Here is a 22,127-nt window from a genome sequence, read left to right as displayed (position 1 = left end):
TATTTATTTCTAGTTTAATCTCAGTTTGATTTGGACAATTCTATTTTTTGTGTAAAGATTTTGTAATATTATTTAACAATATCAGTTGACAAAATTCTGAGAAGAAGTTACGTTTATTTAAACCATATCATGTTATTACTCAGTAGTCAAACTGGATTCATATCTCTTTGCAAGCTGTAAACTAAAAAGTGAGAGCAACAGAAGATGTTCATATGATTCTGAATGCAAAAACTAACTTTGCTTGAAAAGGATTTTGCAGACAATAGAAATCACAGTTTAATTCCATTAAAATAATTGGAACTCAAGATTTTAATGTCAATGATGGTTTCTAATGTAGTTGTTACATAGGTGTATTGGGTAATTGTAAAAAATAAATAAATAAATAAATAAATAGGCTTTGCTTTACAAACAATAGCTGCAGGTAGCCATGTTATGCATTCTTGTGAATCTTTGGTACCACAAGTTTTCCTTCCACTAAATTGGTCATAAGTACAGCAGCTTTTTTTCTCTTTAGCAATGATGTGATTGTGTTAGTGTGTTACATTTCAGTATCAAAAAAACATCCAAATTATTATGTAATGAATTTAAATAATAAGACTTTAGTTCGTGAACTAAAAAAAAAATAAGTTTTTGATTAAATTTTGCACATTTTTTTTGCATTCTACCCAGATAAGGAGTTGTTTATGAGGCACAAACACCTCTTGGTTGGCTGTGCTCCATGCTGACTCTGCGTTTCCTGCTCATAGTTTGGTTAGGGCTCATGTTTGTGCTGGCACATAAAACTCTCCCATCTGACTTACAGTTTGCAGGTGGCTCGTATATTGAAAGCTACAGACTTGCAGCCAGAAATATTAAACCAAACATCGTTTTAATTGTCTGGTCTTCCAATGCGAAATGACCCAAAGTAGATGATTACTTATCAGGGTTGAGTTCTGCCTCAGAACGGGGATCAGATGCTCAGTTATGAGAGGAGGAGAGAAGGAGGAAGAGGAGGAGGGGAACCAACTTACTGGCACCGCCTGCCAGATTCACAGCAGATCTGAGCTTATCGCATCATCGCATCTAACCATAAATTACTGCTTCAGCCAGACAAGGAGGTCTTCACCGAGCCTGCACGGCTGACATCTCAACGAGGGAGTTACTTCTCATGCTTTAGAGATAAACCCTTATTTTACCTCTTAGCTTCTTTGATCACCATCTCTTCTCTCAATCTCTCTTCGGAACCGGTGGCATATTGGGCGCGCTGGATGGCCGCTGCACCTAACGGACCGGTGTGAACAGTTTTCTTTCTTTATCCCCCTCGCCCCCCTCCATTCAGCCTCATCTTCGTTTTTCCTCTGACTCCAAGAGGCTGAGCACAAAACAGGAGCAGAAACAATGGAAGACCAGGTGACCCAGGAGTCCTGCCCCGTTCCGGAGCCGACGGTTGTGGATCCCTGGCCGGCCACAGTGCGGAACGGCCAGTGCGCCGCGGATGGCTTCACCAACCACCAGCAGCAGCAAGCCAAGACCCCCACAGAGCCGGAGTCTTTCACAGTCAACCAGGAGATGAAGATTACCGACAATGTGGACGGAGAAGGTAACTTTTTATGTTTGGATGTTTAACTGGTTTTAAAAGTTGTTGGGTTTCTGTTTGGGTGGGATGTCTGTGTATGAGTGTACGTGAGTGAGAGGCAGAGAGAGAGAGAGAGATACAGAGAGAGAGAGAGAGGGAGCGAGAGGCAGAGAGAGAGAGATACAGAGAGAGAGAGAGAGAGAGAGAGAGAGGGAGAAGGGGGAACGGGGGGATATGACGGAGACAGGATGGTTATTTTTATCCATGTCAGATATTTTCGGTGTGCTCTTTGAATAATGTATGATAGTCAGACATCAGCAAGATTCACACTGGAGCAGTTCTACACATGGAGTTTAAGGCTTTTAAAAAAATGTAATCTAGCATTTCATTCATTCATTCATTTCATTCATTCATTCATTTCAGCTGTTTTTGTCAGATTTAGCCTCAGATGTGTGTGTAGAGCGTCAGGTATCAGTGGGAATCATGCAGGGACCCAGCCCCAGCCCCAGCCATCCCTTAAGGCACACACAGACCAAACCCTCACACCTGCATTTGCATTTTCTTAACCCCTTTAGTGCATCTGCATTCATTCCTTATTGAAGTGCAAACTACAATGTGTTAAGAAGGGATTTAATGTGAGACAACAACACAAAGCGGTGCATAATTATGAAGTGGAAGAAAAATGATGCATTGCTTTTGATTTTGTTTTCCACAAAAGAAAATCTGAGAATTGTGGCATGCATTTATATTTGGTCTCCTTTTACTCCTGTACCCTTAAATAAAATCCAGTACAACTAGCTTTGTGGCTTGGAATTTCAGCTCCCCAAGCTGCAAAGAATATTTACTAATAGGAGAATTTTTCACAAATAATTTCAACTGAAGTGAATTGTTGCTGAACCACCATTAGGTGAGGTTCCACTGAGGCTCATGTAATCTGCTGACATTAGTCATGTTTTTCTGTATTGAGACGATGGATGGAGGTAAATACAGGGCGTCCCTAGAAAAAGACCCATCAGGCTGTTAAAGACTTTCAGTTTACAGTGGAGGTTCATCGTCCAGCAGGACAATGACCGTCACCATAGAGCCAGTGCACCAACAGAGTGATTTAAATTAAAATATTCATGTGTTAGAATGGCTGAATCAAATTGTGGACTTAAGTTCAACTGAGAATATTCTGCAATCTTTGAAAACTGATTACTTAAAGTTGACAAAGCTGCTGAAACATTGCTCAACGTCCTCAAACCATTCTCCGTTTTATTTTTGGTATTAGAAAGATGTGAATCTTAGTCTATCTGACACTGAACAGGAGACAGGGTACACCTCTGACAGGCCACCGATCCATCAGAGGACTAAAAAGAAAAGCAAACCCTCAGATTTTCTTTATTTAGACTTTTGGCTTAGAAAAATATACTGCCTACTAAATCTAAGACATCTGATGAGACTGACTTTGCCCCATCATCTGCAGGGTTTTCTCAGGCCTGACTATAAACCTCCAACTAGCCTAAACGTCATGCAGTATTTTATTACTAAATATTAGAGACTTTGATTATAGTTACTTTTAATTTATACACACCACCTGCTTATTCCCAGCTGAGAAACTCTACAAAATATTCTGTTCAAAAATATTTACCTCTGATCAATTATTGAACAATATATGGGATATAAAAATATGAGAATTAAATAGCAGATTCTCGTTTAATAACATCCTAACCCATCCATCTGACTGTACTGGGATTTTAAAAACTACACCAAGCTACACAGATTCTGTCGTGACCCATGCACCATTTGAAAGTGACACAAATGTTGGGATTACTTTACATTATCCTGTGAAGAGATCAAATCCAAACTAATTTATTGCAAAGAGATTTATTAGGAGAAGGTATTGACTCTCTGAGAAAACTCATTTCCTCCGGAGTTTCGCTCTGGCTAAAAATGATGAGTTAACCTAATATATATAAAGTCATATCATAAACACGAGTGAAGCTGTGCAAGACTCTGGATTAAATTGCTATTATTGATCTTATTAGCAGAACGATTTATGTAAAGGAGTGACAAAGAAGTAGCTCCGTCCAAAGAACAATGTGAAGCCATTATCAGCTTGTAGCTAAAGGTTGCCACTAAAAATATTGCAGCTTCCAGACCAGTTTTCCTAATCGAAGGCCAGGAGCCTCTTTTATTGAAGAGGGAGCGACAGAATGTTGATCTTTTTAGGTGAACTAGAGTCCACATCAGAGTTTGATTATCCATTCACACCTCTGCAAACAAACCAGACTTTCTAGATAAATGAACTTGAGTTCACTTAAAATGGATTAAACAGAGCAGATGAGAATGGACCCAGATCCCTGTGTCAAAGGCAACAGTGACCAAACAATGTCATTTTGGAGCTGTGGCCAGGAAACACCTTAGATCGCAACCTCGATGAGAACCTGTGGTCAGTTCTCCAAAACCAAGTGCAGACGTCAACAAATCACATCAACTCAATACTTAGTAGAGGTTTACACCAAACCTTCTTTTTATTCTTAAATCTTTTACAGTTTCTAATAAGTTTTCTTCCAGGATCGCTCTGTATTTATCTTCATCCACTCTGAACATGTCTGCTGTGTCGTCTATATGACCTGCTGTGACTTAAAAATAGGGCAAATTCCTTCAGTAGCTTTCTTTCAACAGTTGATTGTTTCTTGCTGCTCCTATATTTTGTCAATATTTTTTTATTTTTTTAAAGATGCAAAACAATATCTAATTTTCTTCATTTTCATGATAATGGACTACTTTAGTTGGCCTATCCCATAGAGTCCCAATAAAATGGCAGTTTGTGAAAAATGTGACTATAATCACAATTGTTTTTGCAAGTCATTGCAAATAAAGACAATTTAGCATAAACATGTTGAGAAATTCCTCTGACATAAATATGGCAAATTCAGTTCATAAAATCTGATTGATTGTTCCACCTATTCATGGTAAATTAATCTAAATCAAGGTTTTGATTAGTTTTCTTAGTTTTACGGAAGTGTAAATAATGCTACATACTTCTCTTGAGTTTTAATTACTCATGTCTCAGTGAAATTAATTCACCACGTTGACCTGATGTTCTTTTATTTTGGGTAAAGGTGTGACAAAGACAAAATGCCAACACACACACACACACACACACACACGCACGCACGCATGCACGCACACACACACACACACACTTGCGCTCAGAAGAGTGTGCAGAAACCTGTGCATGAGTCACAGAGAGATGTGGGTTGTGAAGAGATGTCGAACACATGCCTTCTGTCTGTTCTTCCAGCCAGGAATCATGTGAGCAGAGTGATTTACCACGCTGTCTCACTTCCCCTCTCTAACACATACACACCCACGCACACACACGCTGAGGCTGGACAGTTTAAATTTTACCAAGTTTATATCTTCTCAAAGAATTTTCATCTTCCTTGTGGAGTCTATCACCAAAATAGTCTTTAATATTTCAAGAATAACTTTTATTAAATCCTGTCTATACAAGTTAAAGAAGAGAAGTTTGGTGTTACAAATGGTCTAGATCAAATGGTTGATTATAAAGTCAGTATTTAAGGTATTCAGCATCTTTATTGGAAGTATAACTTAGATGTATTTGATAAAAAAAAGTGCTATTTTCTTTGTCTGGAAAAATATGTTCAAATACTGTAACATGACTCTACAGTTTTATATAAAATGCCTCCATTCTTACATCTAACAAACCAAAACTTAGCTTTAGGCAATGACAGATCATTTGAGTGCCATCATACTGATGAGAGTCTCTTGTAATTTTTCTTTTTTCCCAAAATACATAATCCAAGCAAACAGGTTGGTTTTTCAACACTAAACCTGCAGGTCTTAAATGGCTTTTTCAGATATTAGTGGTGTTTTTGCAATTACTACTTTTTTGTCCTGCAGACTAAGCAGTTGTAAAACCTGTGTTTTATAAACTGAAATATTTATTTCCTCTAATCTAAGTCTCATCTCTGATATTTCTCTGTGTAAACAATCCTTTACTACTTAATCTGCCAGAGGCCACCAGATCAGAGCAGATCTAAGATCCCATTTGGAGGCATGTGATTCTTTTTTTTTTCTTTGGATTTTTAAAATCTTCATAGGAATTAGATGCAGTAGAGCTTCAGTAAATGGTCGAGGTCAACGAGAGGACAGTAAAAATCAGAGGGCCCATTTTCATAGCTTTGATTTTATATTTTATATAAAAATCCAGTCATTTTGGCTATACATCTTTCTGTCCATCCATTCATCCATCTTCTTTTTCACTTTTTCTTAAAAATACACTAAAAATTAAAAGTGATTAATTTCTGACAAGAAAAAAATTCAAGACCCCTGAAAGCCAATCAAAAAGTGGCTGTTTTGATGATTTACTGGTCAAGTTGTTGTCTCAGATCAAATTGTTGGTGAGACAAAGTTGAGACAAAGTTGTTGTCTCACCAACATATTAAAATCCCTGACTTGTCGTTCTACACTCCCTATAATTTGACTAACAATATACAGTTGTAGTCAGACCACATTTCTTATGGTTTTTGTCTATGCATTTCACTCAATTGAAGGTATTTTTTCCACATATACTAAAAAAGGGTTATACAAAAAAACAACACATATAATAAAATGAATCAGAAGTTATAGGTTTCATTATATTTAATTGCAATTTTTTCCCATGTGCTGCAGCAGTTTTTATGATGCAGCTTGTTTTCTTTTGCTCAGAAAGCAACATTTTCTTTCTAAATGATAAACAATTATGCACAGCAGTGATTTAGCTTTATCCAAGTATGCATTGTCTTTATTAAAAAAATAAAAAATTCAAGTTTAATAAAACATACAGGGTAAGAAATTATTTGCTTTTGACACCATGAGCTACTCCACAGGGACGATTCAGTTTTCAGTGAAAATTAGGATAAAATCCAATAATGTGTGGATAGGAACAGACAGTTTTCATTAAAAAAATGCATGAGCAGCTATTGAGGAGGCAGCTGGCAGATCAAGTTAGGTTTTATGAATGTGGTTGTGCTTTGAGATGTTGCATCAGAGCCGTCACACAGAAAAACAGTAATCAAAGTTGTCAGGACATGGGCTGGTTCAATTGCTAGTTGCCATGGAGATTCTGGATGCATGTTATCCTGCTGCTGTGGGTTAAGGTTCTTCCCGTGCTTTTTGATTGACTTCATCTCGAGGAAGATGCTTATTCATCAATATTTTTATAACAAGAGAAACTCTATTTTCTATATTTCAATATTATTTAGATGTTGCATTACTTGCAAGCCGTCCTGTGTTCTGTAACTTTCTAACTCAAGGAAGGCACATATTAAAATGTTTTGTTTTAAATTCGTAGCTCCACACTCGTCTGACTGGTTTTGTCCTGGTTCGTGGTTCCACTAACAATGTGCGATACAAATTTCAGGATACAATTATAGCCAACAGCATTAAAATCTCCTGGATGTAAAAGTTCAAGCTCCTGAATAATTCATGACTCTGCAGAGCCATCCTCACATTTCATGACACGGAGCTGCCGGCTGTTAGAAATCTGGGCTATTTAGTCTGTGACTTCAGGCAAGGACCTTTCTCAAACACAATAGGTGGACAAAGCGATTAGAAAATTCATCCAATTCATTTTTGAAAATTATTCTGCCTTAGTGAAATCTCAGTTTACTCTGGTAGGCTGTTCAGCTAAGGTTTTTCTGATAAAAGATAATTAATTTTGATACTAAGTGCATCTGGGAACAAAATGGGCGTCATGTATGGGATCCCCTTGGGTTGACTAAGTACTACCGATATTGGGAAAACCATTTGAGCACCATATGTGCAGTCGTGAATATTTTATGGGGACACCCCACAATGTATCAAGTTCTTCCAAAGGAAATGTTCAAAAGTTGATGTCCAATTTTTATTTTCACCAATTCATTGCTGGGAAAGAAAACAAATAATATCAACATAAATGTATGTTCTGTTTTAGGAAAATGTTATCTCCAAATTGCTACCATTATCCACTTTGGAGCAAAATAACTCAACTGAGACGCTTCTTGTGGCCATCTACCAGTCTGAGGAAATGTTGACCGGTGAATTTTTCATGCTGGATTTACTGGTGTGTTTTTGGTCACTGTTATTTTGCAGGATCAATCTTACTTCAGCTACTTGAGCTGGCCAAACGAAACTCTGATTTTCTGATTTACAGTAGCACACCAATCAAACTGAGTCAATCAAATGAACATTTTTTAAGATAACCCTCCCATAAACAAACATTCTTCTTTGTACAAAGGAGATGGATAGATTGAATCATTTCTTAATTTCCTGAGGGTGCCTGATATGATCACAAAGTAACACAGAAAATCATAATGACTCAAGAAGAAAGACAGAAGCGTCCTTGTGACATTTTTTGTGTACGTTTCCTCTTTGCAGGTCTTCTTGAGAGCAGCATGCGCCTGAAGCCCCATGAGGCTCAGAACTACAGGAAGAAAGCTCTCTGGGTCTCCTGGGTCTCCATTGTGGTCACACTTATCTTGGCTGTGGCAGCTTTCAGTAAGCATTTAAAACAAACATTATTTAAACCTCTAGTAAGAGCACATATGGAGGCATAAAGTGACTCTGCTGGATATTTATGTTCAGCAGTAATTACTTTTTAGGAGCAGATGATTTCCCAATTCCCATTTGATAATAAGAAGATTGTTTTATCCAAATGTGTGTTTTTTGACTGCAAAACAGCGTTGTATATCGTTTTAAAGTAGGATATGCTTTGGTATGTTGTAATTAGAGCATTTAGGTTAAATTTGGATGAAAAAGTATTTGACCCTTTAATTTTTTTGTTATATTTTTGGGTCAAACCAGCTTTAATAGCAGAGATAGGGAGCCTGAATAACAGGAGTTTTCAAATGTTTATTTGATGCATAAAGACAAAAAAAGCTATCCAAACCAACCTGATGGCCTAGTCAAAGGACAGAATTAAACTGAAAAGCTGTTATGAATTCAGACAGTCTGTTTATTCTTAAAAATACTTCAGTGCGGCTGAATTAAGCAATTCGGCAAAGAATAATGGGCCAAAACCTGTCCACAGTAATATGGATGAGAGGAGGAAACACTTTTTTCCCATAATACCAGATTGGTTTGGATAATGTTTTTCTTAAAAAAAAAGAAAATAATCATTTGAAAAACTCTATTTACCCAAATTATCCTAGTCAGATGTTGAAACATTTCTTGTTTGATTTGATAGACCAGTTTCAGGCAGTTGGGTCTGGATATAAATTTGGGTTCATCTAAATGTTCTGGCAGAGAACTGAAAAAGTTTAATCCAACCAGTTTGTCTGAAGCCCTCTGATTAGCTTGCTTATGAGTTCTCCCATGAAGATTTTCTTCAAACATTTGCAGCAACAACTACGTTATTACTCAATAATTGTTTCCAAAATGGCCTCTCATTGGTTTGGTTTTGAGTTAGATTTCTCGTCTTTTGTAAAATCTTGCTTTGTTTTGGTCTTGAGTACAACACCAGTGTAAGGTGGTGTGTGTGTTGGTGTGTGTGTGTGTGTTATAAGAACGTATGACGGCAAAGAGCATGTGCTTTTTCTCGCATTGATGCAATGAAAGTCAGCTGTTGACAAAATACTAAATTAATGAATTATATCCATCTTTAAGCTGATGTATGCCAGGGTGGAAAATATGAGATAAAGTGTCACACTTTTGTTGCAAAACAGTAGAAAGAAAAACATTAGCTCAGTTCTGTCTCAGGCAGTTCTGCTGGAGGAAACTGAAACTTTAAGCAAAATGTTAAACTACAGCCTGAAAACAAATCAAGATTTTCCTACCGTAAAAAAAGATTACAGTGAGTTCTTTCTTTTTCCCCTTTCAGTTCTACTTTTAATTGTAATTTGATTTGATCAAATAATTGTTTGATACTTGAAAAATATCTCACTAACCCTACCTAGCCTTTAATCTATTGTACATATAGATTTTTTTGTGTCACTTCCTCATATTCTTCCACATAGTGTTGAGTTTTGCTTTAGGAGATTTTTTGCTCTGCATATATTGCACAGTAACTCAGTGATCATATGGATGCTGTGACAGGATGCAGCAGTAATTTCAACATATTCGGTTGCCTTGTGATGTCCGGAGCACAAGGAAAGAAATGCAACTTTGTAGTCATGGGTAGGAATCATGACGAGACATAAGAGGAATTAGAGGATCTGAATCTAAGAGAAGGGTGAGACTGAGAGGGTACCCGGTTTTAAATAGTGTTTTCTATATGAGAATTAATCTGGGTACATTTAACAAAACAGCATTAAAATTCTTCTTAGATTCACTATTGGCTGATTCAGCCTAACACTGCATTTATTTGAATATTTTAGGTGAAAGAGAAAGTCTGTTTCTGGGATCGTTTTAAATAAGAGAATGTTCTATGAATAAGGATGCATAAGACATGAATACACACTTGCAAAACTACTCAGAAGTGTTGTTGATAGGCAGATCAATGAGAAATTATACAACCTTTTTTTTTACAGAAATAAGTATAGAGTTTATAAGCTGCTGAAACACATGCAGTTATCTGAGTTCCTGCTTTGAACAGTATTTGTTTTTTAGATCTAGGTTGTTTTCTTGTGCAAATTTATGTGGCTCTCAGTAGACCTATGCTGTGTTTGCACGTGTAAACTAAAGACTGTGGTCTGCAGGTTAACTCACATTACTTTTAAAGAAGTTTAAACTGCATCAGGTTGAATTAAAGTTTATGAATCGATCAGTTTCCAAATTTCAACAAACTTAAGATTTCTTTATATTCCTTAGAATTAAGAATTTCTTGTCAGAACAATACAAACTCTAACCTACATATTACTACTTAAAAAAGGAACTAAATGATTACAAAGGAACAAACACTTAACCAACACTAATTAAACCTGAGGATTACCATGAGTTTCTCAGAAAAAACACTCCAGTCTTTCATATACATCACAAATGACAAGATCATTTTCCAATTTCAATGGGTTTTCTGGTCATCAGGGAAATATGGTGAGGTCTTGTTCTGCGTCGTCTCATATGTATTCCTTATAGTAGGCAATGACTAGATCATCGAACACTCCTTTAATGTTTCAGATGTGAAGGCAGATAGGAAATGGTTCCAAGGTGGGTACAAATGGTTGCATTGTTGTTATTTTTCTGCCTAAATAAGTCAGGTATGAGATGGCGCTTGGCAACATGATCAAAACCCCAAGGAGAGCTCTTTCCAATGAAACTGATGCAGACAGACAAACCTTAGAAGGACATGGAAAGGAAGCAGACAGGAAAACAGAGAAAGAGAATGAATGGAGGTGTAAGTATGCCCTCCTCAACGAGTCACAACTGCAGAGCTGAAAGGACGAGACGGGGCATCGAGTGAGTCAAGTAAAATATTAATCCCACTCTTTCTTGTTCTGTTGCCACACTGCATGGACTTGAAGAGACACTGTTCATGTGCAGAACAGAGGGAAAGAAGAATGTGGGAGCTGGCAGAGTGAGAGACAGATGGATGTAAAGGAGGGAAGCGCTGAAAGGTACCATTACACCAGAGGACGAGGCAGGACAGGGCAGGATGAGTCCTGGCACGCGGCATCAGGGACTTAGTGATGGCTCAACTTTAAAGAACACCAACATTCTGTTTCCTCCTGCTTCTGCCCCAGTTTCCTTTTGCCTTTGAGTCTCTCCATCTTCCATCTTTCCATCCTTTTTAATTATTTCCCCATTTTCAACTTTCTTGCCTGTTTTCCCATGTGTTTTCTCCTTCTTCCCTCCTGCGTTTCAGTAAGCCTAGATTCAAAAAACAAAAAATCGATTTCCATAAGCTGTCCTATGTGATATGTACATCTTATCCTCTTTGCCTCAAGTAGACAGGTTTTAATAAAAGCAGGTTAAGTGTCAAGGTCTCCTTATATTTCCAATTCTGTTTTTGCAAGCCATTTTTTTATGATTCTCTCTCTTCCTCTGTTTTTTCTGTCTGCCTCAGAGGAAACCTGCAGACTCTCAGCTGCTCTGCAACCTTTAGCAGGATTTTAAGAATTCAGAAGGGAGGCGTGTTCAAGCCGGTCCTCCTCTGCTCCACTTTCGGATGTGTTGACTGTCTCAGTCATGAATGGCTGCTCTGTGTTAGCTTGTGACATTTGTGAACGAGCTGTCCTTTGTGGTTCACCTGTAAAAGTGGTACAAGTTTGTTAAAGCTTATCGGACATCTCGGGCTCAGGCTGGGAGTCGAGAACTCACATACATCTTGTTAAGAGCTGTGGTGAGGTTTTTCACAGGAGTAGAGCTGGGAAATGTCTTATGGGGAATATATTTCACTTCAGAAATGTAATAGTTGTGTCAAGTTACAGCATGTAGACTTCACCATTTAAAGTCATTTTGACAAATTTGCAATAATCTGAATATGTCTTTGTTTTAGGTGAAACACTAACTGGCATGTTTATTTAATGCACCTTCTGGGATAAACAGTCGTGTCTTGATCCAAGTCACTTAAATCTCTTTTTTTCCTCGTTCTGAGTCTGAGCTTGGAGATCTACAGATTGTCTTCACTAAGTCTAAATGTGCAAATGCACTGAGTTGCTTCCATGTGGTTGGCCGATTTCCTTTTTGTGTTAACAAGTGACTTTATTAAGAAGGAGAATAGAGAAAGAGACCAGTGAATGTAAGTTCAGTTAAGCAAATCAGCATTAACACAAAAAACATTGATTTGGAAAAAGCATTGCCTTCTCAGAGCAGCAAGCAACCGTGGGAGGGAAAAGCTCCTGCTAAGAAGAGACCTTGAGCAGAACAACTCAGAATCAAACCTTATTGACTTGGTAGGGGACAAGACAGAAAAACTGAGAAATCACACCTACCAAGAGACGGATGTAAAGACAACGTTTTTTGAAATATCAATTCATTAGTACATCAATAATTATAAAAGAGTAGAGTAGGTAAATGCCTGTCATTTAGCTGGGCATGTCAGTATAATTAAACCTGTGGCTTATTGGGATCTGGATTAGCAACATTGTACTTGAAAGATCTGATTTTAGGAACTCAGAGAACGACACTGCAGTCTGAAATCAAAGTGTACTACTGGGAATATATGGAACAGTAAGCTTTAGTATTAAAAGCCATACATCTAAGGAAAAATATTTAAGTTACGTCAAAACTTCCACAATTAATTCTTGTAAAGCACTTGCTGGAGCATTTTGACTAGCTAAAAGCATTTTGTGGGACATCCAGATAAGGTAGGTAAGAAGTAACAGGAAATAAGGAAAGAAATAACAATGCATGATAAAGTTATTCTGCATCCGTCTAGAACAGTGCGTTTACCATTTTGACTGTATAACAAGGAGAAAGTTGGGTATAGTCAGTGCTGTTTGTGCTTTTCTCTGAAAATCCTCATATTACTTGAAAGTATTGAAAGTTTATTTACGATGGGAACCGTTATTTTTTTAATATTAATTAAAAATAAACTACAGAAGTTTTAGAGTTTAACATTGTTGGATAAACTATACATTGTGACAATTTTACTTGATTTTTTTCTTATCAGATCAGAGCAAGACGTACATTTCCTTCCAACCAATCAGAATAGAGAAATTTTGCTGTCTTTGATTCCCAAATTGCACAAAATAAATGTAGGATTTTATATATTTCAGCTACAACAACAACAAAAAAATAGATATCTGAAACACAGAAAATTATACTACATATTTTCTGATAATTTGTGTTATTGCTCAGGAGCATGGGCACTTTAGTTCTGCAATGACCTACATAAAAAAGAAAAATCCTCACATCTTAGATCATCGGCTCAGTTTGGGGTGTTGTTTCAGAGTGATAATGCAAGGTGTGCTTGTATTTATGTTTACTTGCAAGGAAGCATCTGTAATGTGTTTGGTAAGCAGACACTGGGAACGCTGTTCCATATTCAGAGCTGTGGATGAACTGCACTCCACCAGCATAGATTTTCACATTGAGGACTTAAAAGAGGGGGCTATAGGTCTGCAGACTAACAGGCTGTCACTTGATCCATCGCCATCGTTGCCAGCAACGATTTGTTGTTTGAGCAGTGAGAAGATCGTGTGTTAAGGGAAAGGAAGGAAGGAGTGGGGGATGTTGGTGAGAAGCAAAAAGCACACAGCAAGAAAAGGGGACAGAAAGGAGGATAAAAGGAAAGAGACAGCGAAACTGGAGGGAGTGGCAAAGAAGTGAACAGGAATATCTGCTGCAGTGAAGAAGTTTCCAGAACGTAAACAAGGATGAAAGTGATAAAAGAGAAGGAATGCAGATTTCAATCCTCTGATTCTTTTTTCTCTTTCTCGTCCTTCATTAAATGCCTCGTTCTCCCCGTCTGTGCAGCAAGGATGCAATTACAAGTTTAACCCAGATGCATAAAATAAAAGCCTCTAGATCGTTATAAATAAACCATGTTTTTAAAAAAAATATCTGTGTGGCACAACTTGATAGACTGGGTTACGAAAGAGCCTGTGACGAATAAGCTGCGTAATGCAACTGTCACACAATAACTGGCATGTTTACATGTGCTAAAATGAAAACAGTCAAAGCTTTGTTTGGCTTAAATAGCAGAAAGAATGCTCTTTAAACGATAATCTGTGGTTATCAGTTTTACTTCATGCACTAAGAGTACATCCCAAAGAATAAAATTATACTTTATTTCAGGCAAATTCCATTTTATATCTAAACTATTTCCACATTTTCAACCTAAAATTAGCCAACAACAGTTCCCATTTCATCTAAACTCTTTAGATTTTTCAGAAAATCTACTTTTTAATTTCCCCAGTGTGCACATTAGAGGTTACACACATTGCAATTTGGTGGATAACTAAAATATTGTAAGTTCTTTCATAAATAAAAAATAAAACTGCACAAGTCTGATTTAAATCAAGCTGAACTTTGGATGTGAAGCAGAGAAATTAAAAGCCTGTCTGACTCGTTTCTGTAATTCATTTGCAGTTTCTTCATCTTTAATCTCATGTCTTATCAGTAAAACTTAGCTACTTATTTACATAAAAGAAAACTTGCTGCAAAGATCAGAAAGGTCATTGATAGCCGAATGAAATCTTTGCAGGGGGAAATTAATCGAAGCGTAAAAAGTGTTGCCCCTCAGGAACATTTAGTTGGATCATAAGACCAAAACCAGAAGTGAATCTGAAAGAGCTCCACTGTTGTCCAAAAGGAATCACACAAGTGAGATGCCCTTTAGATTTCAGTCTGCATTCACCACGCCGGTGCCACTACGTACTGAAAAACAGTCATTTTTATAATGTTCTGTTACACAGCATGTGTGACTACATGTTGCATAAACTCACAGGATATACTTGATAACTGCCTCTTGTTTTGAGTTTTTTTGTGGGTTTATTATGACTTATTAAAACAAAATGTGAGTCCTAGCACTTCTTGCTTTAGGTTGGTGCTTACTAAGAGAATGTGTAGCTCTGACTGCCAGGTTACAAAATTAGTATTCTTCCTGTTGTGGCTTTCACAGCTTAATAAAAATACCACAGCATTATCTGCATATCAGAATTCAGCCAGAATCATTAAAGTTGTCTTGTTTCTCATTTGCTGCATTCATGAAGCTGCAGAGAAAACTTGTGACGAATCACAGCAGGGCAACATGTACACAAACAAGATGTTTGCATTTCAGTTGTTGTATAGTATCCGTCTTCTGTCTGCAAGCCATTCATCATATCCGGGTAGTCACTGCAGAAACAGTCTCTCTCCTCCTTTTGCCTCCTGCTCCAGTTCTGCCTCTCTGCAGTTTACTCCCTCAGTCCCTCGTCCACACCTACTTCTCCACTTAGACCTAATCCGTCTTCAGATTCCTTGCACTGTGTTCCATTTCTATCCCCCCTCCAAACCAAAAAAAAAAGAGAGAAAAACACGTCTGCCTTTGTTTTTTCCTTGCAAGAAAACAGAAATAATTTATTTATTCCGTTGTTTTTCCTTCACCCAATATTTGCAGTCTGCTTTTTAAATACCAGGCTGCCAGCAGGGAGAAAAATCTGGTCTTGTATTCAATAGTTCCAGTCGTAGTTTATATATTTAGCCTTGTTTTGTTAGCCTGAAGTACATTTCTTCCCATTTCAATCACTAAGGAACAAGCAGACATATTCTTAAGTTTATATGATGTGGCTACACATGCAGCGTCTTTTCTTTTTTTCTTTTTTTCTTTTTTTAGCATTTACACAATTCCCTCTTGTTTTGGATGTAATCATCACCATTTCCTGACATCAGTTCAGAAAAAAAAACACACCAAAGGTTTTCAGTGAGGTTAAGATTTTGGCAGACTCTAGACTAAGAATGTTCTCATCTTTGACCCACAATGCCACCAAACACAGAGATCATCACAAAATTGTTCCTCGATTGTTGAAATGAGTTTCTCCTGGGGGACATTTTGATCTTCCAATTTATTTAACAATTTTCTTGGGAATAACTGTTTTTTTCTAAAACAACTGTGAGGAAGATTCATCAAAGAAATGAATGTTTGCAGTTTTCTGATGTCCGTCTTTTTTGCTGCCCTTATTGTCGCAAGACAGTTATGCGTGATGATGAATTCACACCAACCTCTTGCCAGAGCTGAACCATGTGTACATTTGATTATGTGAACTAACTTAACTTTTAGGGATGAAGACAGGACTTGCACTTATCTGAAGCCTTCTTTACTGTTACTAAACATTTAGCTGTGAAGTTCTTGATAAAAAAACATCTAAGGAATAACTAACGCTTATGCTAATTCTGGAGAAGCTGGAGAAATCGACAGTGCAGGTGGAAGACTGTCATCTAGACAGCAATCAATTTTCTAAGAAAGTCACAAGAAGTCCTGTAGAAAGTGATCTAGTCACACAATATATTTTTTTTAATTGACAGTTTTTTTTTTTTGTTTTTGTTTTTTTTTTTGCTTTGCAATTTTCTTTTGAGTTAAAACAGTCAGATTAGAAGTTATCGATTGAGCCAGGCAATCATTATGTGGCAAACTCCATTTTTGCCACCTAAGCGGCTACAGCATCCTATTTATGAAGCTGTTTTTCATGCAGTCTTCTTCAGCGTGCTTTTGCATACATCAGAAGGATACAAAGTGTGAAATTGCCAGGAAAAATTGAACTGATCAGGATAAACAGTAGCTGGTTCAACAAATGGAGTGTTAAGAAGCGTGCATATTCAACGGGATTGTAAATACACAAGTGAGATGTTTGCATAAATGTCTTTGTCCCTGATGATATATTTTACGGAGATTTATTGGGGAATAATTTTCCATCAGGCTAAAAATCTTTTGAAAATGTGTATGTTGACAAGACTGTAAATAAACGCTCCCTCTCTGTTCATATCTGTTGGTGGTGGAGAGGCGTGAATTAGCTCTATTTGCACTTCTGCACTATTTATATTTGATGTGAGATTTATATTATGCCTGGCTAGGTGGCCACAGCCAAGGCAGTTGCATATCATTAGAGAAAAGCAGCCAAACCAGCAGTTTTCCTTTGATTATCACTGCTCAAATATGTAATTTGAGCTTCCGGTCCATTTCCAGCAGCAACTGCTAGAAGACAAGTCTATTATTACGATAACAGATGTCTCAATTGCTATTATCAAATGACCTTTGACTTTGCGCCATGTAATTTCCCAACTAATGTCTACTTTCTTGACATGAGTTGAACCCATACAAACCTTAAGCTGGTTAAATCATAGAAAGGCTAGCTGTTCTGCACACAGCTTTTCTTATTCTTCCCAGCTCCATTATGTTCCCAAGTAGAAGCCTTGTGATTCCTTGGATGGTCGACATTCTTCAGCCACCTTAACTTAAACAATGCTCAAGTGAGCAGCCTGGCTGTCTCGATAAATTTAATCGTGTTAAATGTAAGCTAGTCCATTCTTTGTGTCGTCTGTGTATTGTGTGGTGAGCCGGAGAATGATCTTTTTAACAAGCTCACGATTTGACAGTGTGTGCTGAGACTGTATTTACCATTTATCAGCAATTAAATGACAAATTGTAGGGAGTCTGTGTGAGTCTCACTGGCTTCCATGACATAGTGCTTCACTATGTAGCATCTTAAGACTGACAGAATGGGGACAAGGGTACTTTGACTTCTCAGGAAAAGAGTGGGGCAACTGACATGTTAGCTGTGCTGCACATCCTTCAGTCTCAGTGAGGTAAAAAATAAATGATCTTAACTTTGTGTCTTATAAATTGAAATCAAAAACTGTTCTACGAGACAATCTGGTTTGTGAACTTTAAAACCAAATTTGTAGCATTTGAGGTGAGAGCAAAGTTGGATGTACAGAACAAAGCAGCACTACATAGTTTAGAGGTAGAAAAGCACTAAAAAATAAGTTATGATATCTCAACCATTTACCAATGGCCAGCTTAGGAGTTCTGATCAATCAATCAGTCATTTTTAAATAATCAGTATTGAAGAGTTGGAGGAAACTCAACTCCATATGCCTCTTGATGATGTACTTTCTGAGTGTTTAAGTCAGTCGCATTACAGTGAGGCATAGCATTGTTCTCAAAGCAATGTTTATAGAAATTTCAAAAAGTGTCATGTGCACCTGTTGCAAATGGTTGCACACATTATTTTGCGAATAAATCTGGTCCCTCTTTAACAACATAAGAGTTTTGCACACATTTCAATAATGCTGCTTGTAAGAACGTAGGAAACGGTCATAAAATTTTAAGAAGTTCAAAGCAAAATATTGAGTTTGTATAGCAGAAAAACACCTTCTATAAATTTCTACCGTACACAACTAACTGCATGAAAATACATCATAAACTGAAATATCAACGTTCTTTCCCAACAAAGATGTTAGCCTTGCACTTTAGCAAACTGTTGCAAATAATTTCGGTTCCTATTGGGTCAAAAATATTTCTCACTGTTAAAAAAAAAGAAAAAAAAAACTAAATAAAAGAGACTCCAGGATTACAAGCAGTTAAAATCTGTCAGTATGATTCGACTGAATTCACTTTTTTTGTATAGTGCCTTGAAACAAAAAATTAAATTAGAATAAATTGAATTGAATGATGAGACGGCATTATATTCATTATGAACCTTATGTCATGATCGTGTTTCTGTGTGTTTGTTTTGGGGTTTTTTCTGTTGTGATCCGGTCTCATGTGAGTCTCTGTGATGTTTCGTCCTCCCCGTTGATTGATCCCAGCTGTGTCTAGGTTTTCTGATTACCCTCCCTGTGTATTTAAACCCACCTGTTGTCTTTGTCTTTTGTCGGATCCTCGTCTAATGTTGTCGTCTAAAGTCTGTTTCCCTCTGCATCCGCTGTTGGACTTATTCATTAAAATAATCATTTTTATCCTCATCCTGGCCTGCCTGCGTCTTCCCTCACCTCACCTCACCAAAACCACAAACCATGACACCTTAAAGCTTCGCTGTATCTACTAACCAACATCAAGGTTGATTCATGTTGAGTAGCCAATTCTTGAATGTCAGTGTTAAAGTCTTAAACACTGGGTGCCTTTAAATCTCAACTTAAAACCCACCTGTTTAGAGTTGCTTATGGTTAAATTAGGGTTAGAGCGCGGGTTTTTGAGGTCTTCGATGTTTTTAATATTTTCATCTTTACTTTTTATCTATTTATGTAAAAGTGGCGAGTGACTGAGGGTCATTGGGCGCACAGAAAAGCCCTGTAAATTATAGACTCTAACAGGTAAAAATAGTGCACAAAGATCCATGTAGGACGGCGAAGTCCTAGTGCAAAAATTTGCGTGATAGGTGGACGGAGCCTGGTGCTGCAAGGTTGGAGACCTTGTCCTGTTAGGCGACAGGGCCTGGATAATACCCGTGTTAAACGGACGGCAGATTCTGGTGACAACAGGCGCTTAAATTCCTTAACAAAAGTATGTTTTTATCTTTTTTTAAAAATCTTTTTCCTTTTTTTTTCTTTTTCCAAAATCTCTTTCTCTTTCTGTTTATTCAATGTTTTGAATAAACATTTTTATTTTGTTTTTTAATTATGTAAAGCACCTTGAAATGCCTTGCTGCTGAAATGTGCTATACAAATAAAATTTGATTGATTGATTGATTAACATGTAAAATGGGTTTTATCATATTTCTCATGGGTTGTTTATGGTCAGGTCTAGAGCAATTTTCACTTGACATATTAGACTATATTGTGTTGGGAACATAAAATATGTGCAGAACTTTATTCATGATAGCCACTGAACTCTGCACCCAATATACTCTTAATTTTAAAAAAAAAAAATCCCTCCCTCCGCTTATTAAAAACCAAGTTAGCCATTTCTTAATGTCATGGGTATGTCAATATGGCTTAATTAGTTGACTTAACCAGTCAGATCAGTGAGCTGAGGGTCTTGAAGAAAACAGTTTAATTAAGTGGGTTTTCAACACAGATATAAAGTTTTTCTTCCACTCAGATTTCAAGTTGTACTTTCTAGCTTCATGATTTCTATCCTAATACAATAATGCAGTTTCAGTAAGGCCAACATAAATGCTTCAAAATGCCAAAGAAAGTGTTACTGCATTTGCAGAACAGATGTTTTGCCAGGTTCCTGAACTCTCTTTAGAGAGTTGTAGAGGAATTAAATGAATTATTAAACGGGAGGGTCGTTTTATCCTAAAGTTCAATTATTCAGCCAAGATCAATTGCTCAATCTGGAGTGCTAGAAAACATCCTGGTGCAAATAAGGTAATGTCATTATGATAGGTTATCAAGACAGCTGCAGGGAAAATCCTTTAGTTAACTGCTTCTCAGGTCTTACTTTCCTGTATGTTTCAGGTGCTTCCCTGCTGCCATAACTCTGACTGTAATGAATGGGTGACTAACAGGCTTCTGTAACACTTGATTGCATCCTGAATGGGTAATGCTAGTGTGTCATTTAAATATTCTGTGATGGATAAAGGACATAAGACCAGGATTGAGAATCACTGATTCTGCTGAGTTTTACAAGTTTAATAGGGTCAGAATTGCATTCATACGGTAATTACGTTTTCCAAATTTGCCAAAATTCTCTCACATTTGCACAATTAAGGTTGTGGAGATCGTAGGTCCTAATCTTGTGGAAAAGGGACATTAGAAATCAAAATTAACCAAAGTTACAACATTATTCAGTTTTTTTATTTGGATATTATACAGTTATTTATTGAAATAAGAGTCGGTATCTAACTTATTCTCAGTTATATGGTTGAGATAGTCTGTTAATTTAAACATATGTAATTTAGTAGACACATATCTATAATATTTTTTAAATAAATTTGATGCTATCTGTTGGAATATTTTGTCTAAGTGAAAAAAAAACATTTTTTCTAATTTTACAAATTTCTAGTATGAAAATTAGAAGCGCAAAGATTGCAGAGATCAAATCCAAGCATCATTGTAACTCTTTATTGACAGATCAGGAGTCTTGTTTAAATGTCTTGCACTTGTTAGATCCACTTTATGTTATCAGTGTCTGTCTTGCAGCACTGTAATATGCTGCATTTCTCTAGCTGAGCGCAGTGTCGCAATGAATGGCTTTGCGGTTATTCATGCTCTCTCTGATGCTCTGATGCAGTGAGGCTGTCCTCAGCATTCTTAGATTCTCACACCAGATGCTTCAGTCACATCTTTCCTCCCTTCTCCCCAACACCAAGAGGCGACGAACCAATTACGCACACAGAGGCAACGATGACTGATGAAAGATGAGGACATAAATACATACATCTGAAAGCAATACAGTAAACAGGAAATTAAAGACTAATACCAATTAGGGGCTTAGTGTCTTATAGAGGCTCTCGTCATTAAATGCACTCTGTCTCGGTCCTTGCTGCTGAGATATTATTATTCCAGAGCTGTTCTGGTGTAAATGAGAGGTCTGTGGGGGATGTGCTTTGTTTCTGTGCAAAGATTCGTGTTTGAATCCATTCCTCTGTTGTGGAAGCCATTTATAAAATTATTCTGAGGTTAAAGTAAATGTCAGAGTTATAAATCATGGGTGTAATGATTCCCTCAAACTTAAACATGTATTCGCCTCATTATCATTACTATGTTTAGAGATTTAAATGTATCGCGGCTTTGCGTCTTTGTTTTTGTTTACCTTTGTTAGACCTGTCCCGGTTTCATGTTTCATAAGGCACATTTTATTCCTGAGATGTAAAGATTAGGCGTGAGAAAACCCTTAATATCTGTGTTGTCTCTGTAATGTCTGCCTCAGGTAAGTTGATTTCAGGTGACTGAGAAAGAAGTAAACAATGTAGTTATTTGAAACAAAGAATCAAAGCTGAATATCACAATAACATCTAATATGTAATACATTTCATCTTGACTTTTATAGATGGACCAATCCAAAACCATGCAAGATAAAATTTATTTTGCTGCAGCTTTTTAGTGCTTATTAGGAACTAACACGGGGTAGCAAGTATACAGTTAAATCTGAATCCATCTTTGCATCATATTTGTATATCATATCTCTATATTCTTGGAATTAAAAAGTGGTTCCATGCTTGCACAGATGTTTTGTCTTGAATCTATTTAAGGCCACTTTTTGAAAATGCGATGACTAATTTTGAATTGTATTTCATCTCTACTTTTAAAGGTGTATGTGTTCTCTTCCATTTTTATCCATATTGTATTTTAATTGAGC

At 37.0% G+C, this 22,127-nt stretch overlaps 1 protein-coding gene across 1 annotated transcript in view; it reads left to right on the top strand.

Annotated features, from left to right (window-relative positions):
• The first annotated feature begins 809 nt into the window (after positions 1-809).
• The window catches only part of LOC103131020 (transmembrane protein 163-like), a 48,334-nt gene continuing 27,016 nt past the window's right edge, over positions 810-22,127 (top strand). The window contains exons 1-2 of the mRNA XM_007542560.2: positions 810-1,579; positions 7,964-8,083. Coding sequence (XP_007542622.1) covers positions 1,378-1,579; positions 7,964-8,083 — 322 coding nt within the window. The 5' untranslated portion in view covers positions 810-1,377. The remainder of the gene's footprint in view (positions 1,580-7,963; positions 8,084-22,127) is intronic.

This window comes from Poecilia formosa, unplaced genomic scaffold, assembly GCF_000485575.1.
Source record: "Poecilia formosa unplaced genomic scaffold, Poecilia_formosa-5.1.2 Scaffold709, whole genome shotgun sequence".
In the NCBI taxonomy this organism is placed as follows: domain Eukaryota; kingdom Metazoa; phylum Chordata; class Actinopteri; order Cyprinodontiformes; family Poeciliidae; genus Poecilia; species Poecilia formosa.
This window is presented reverse-complemented; position numbering and strand designations above follow the sequence as displayed.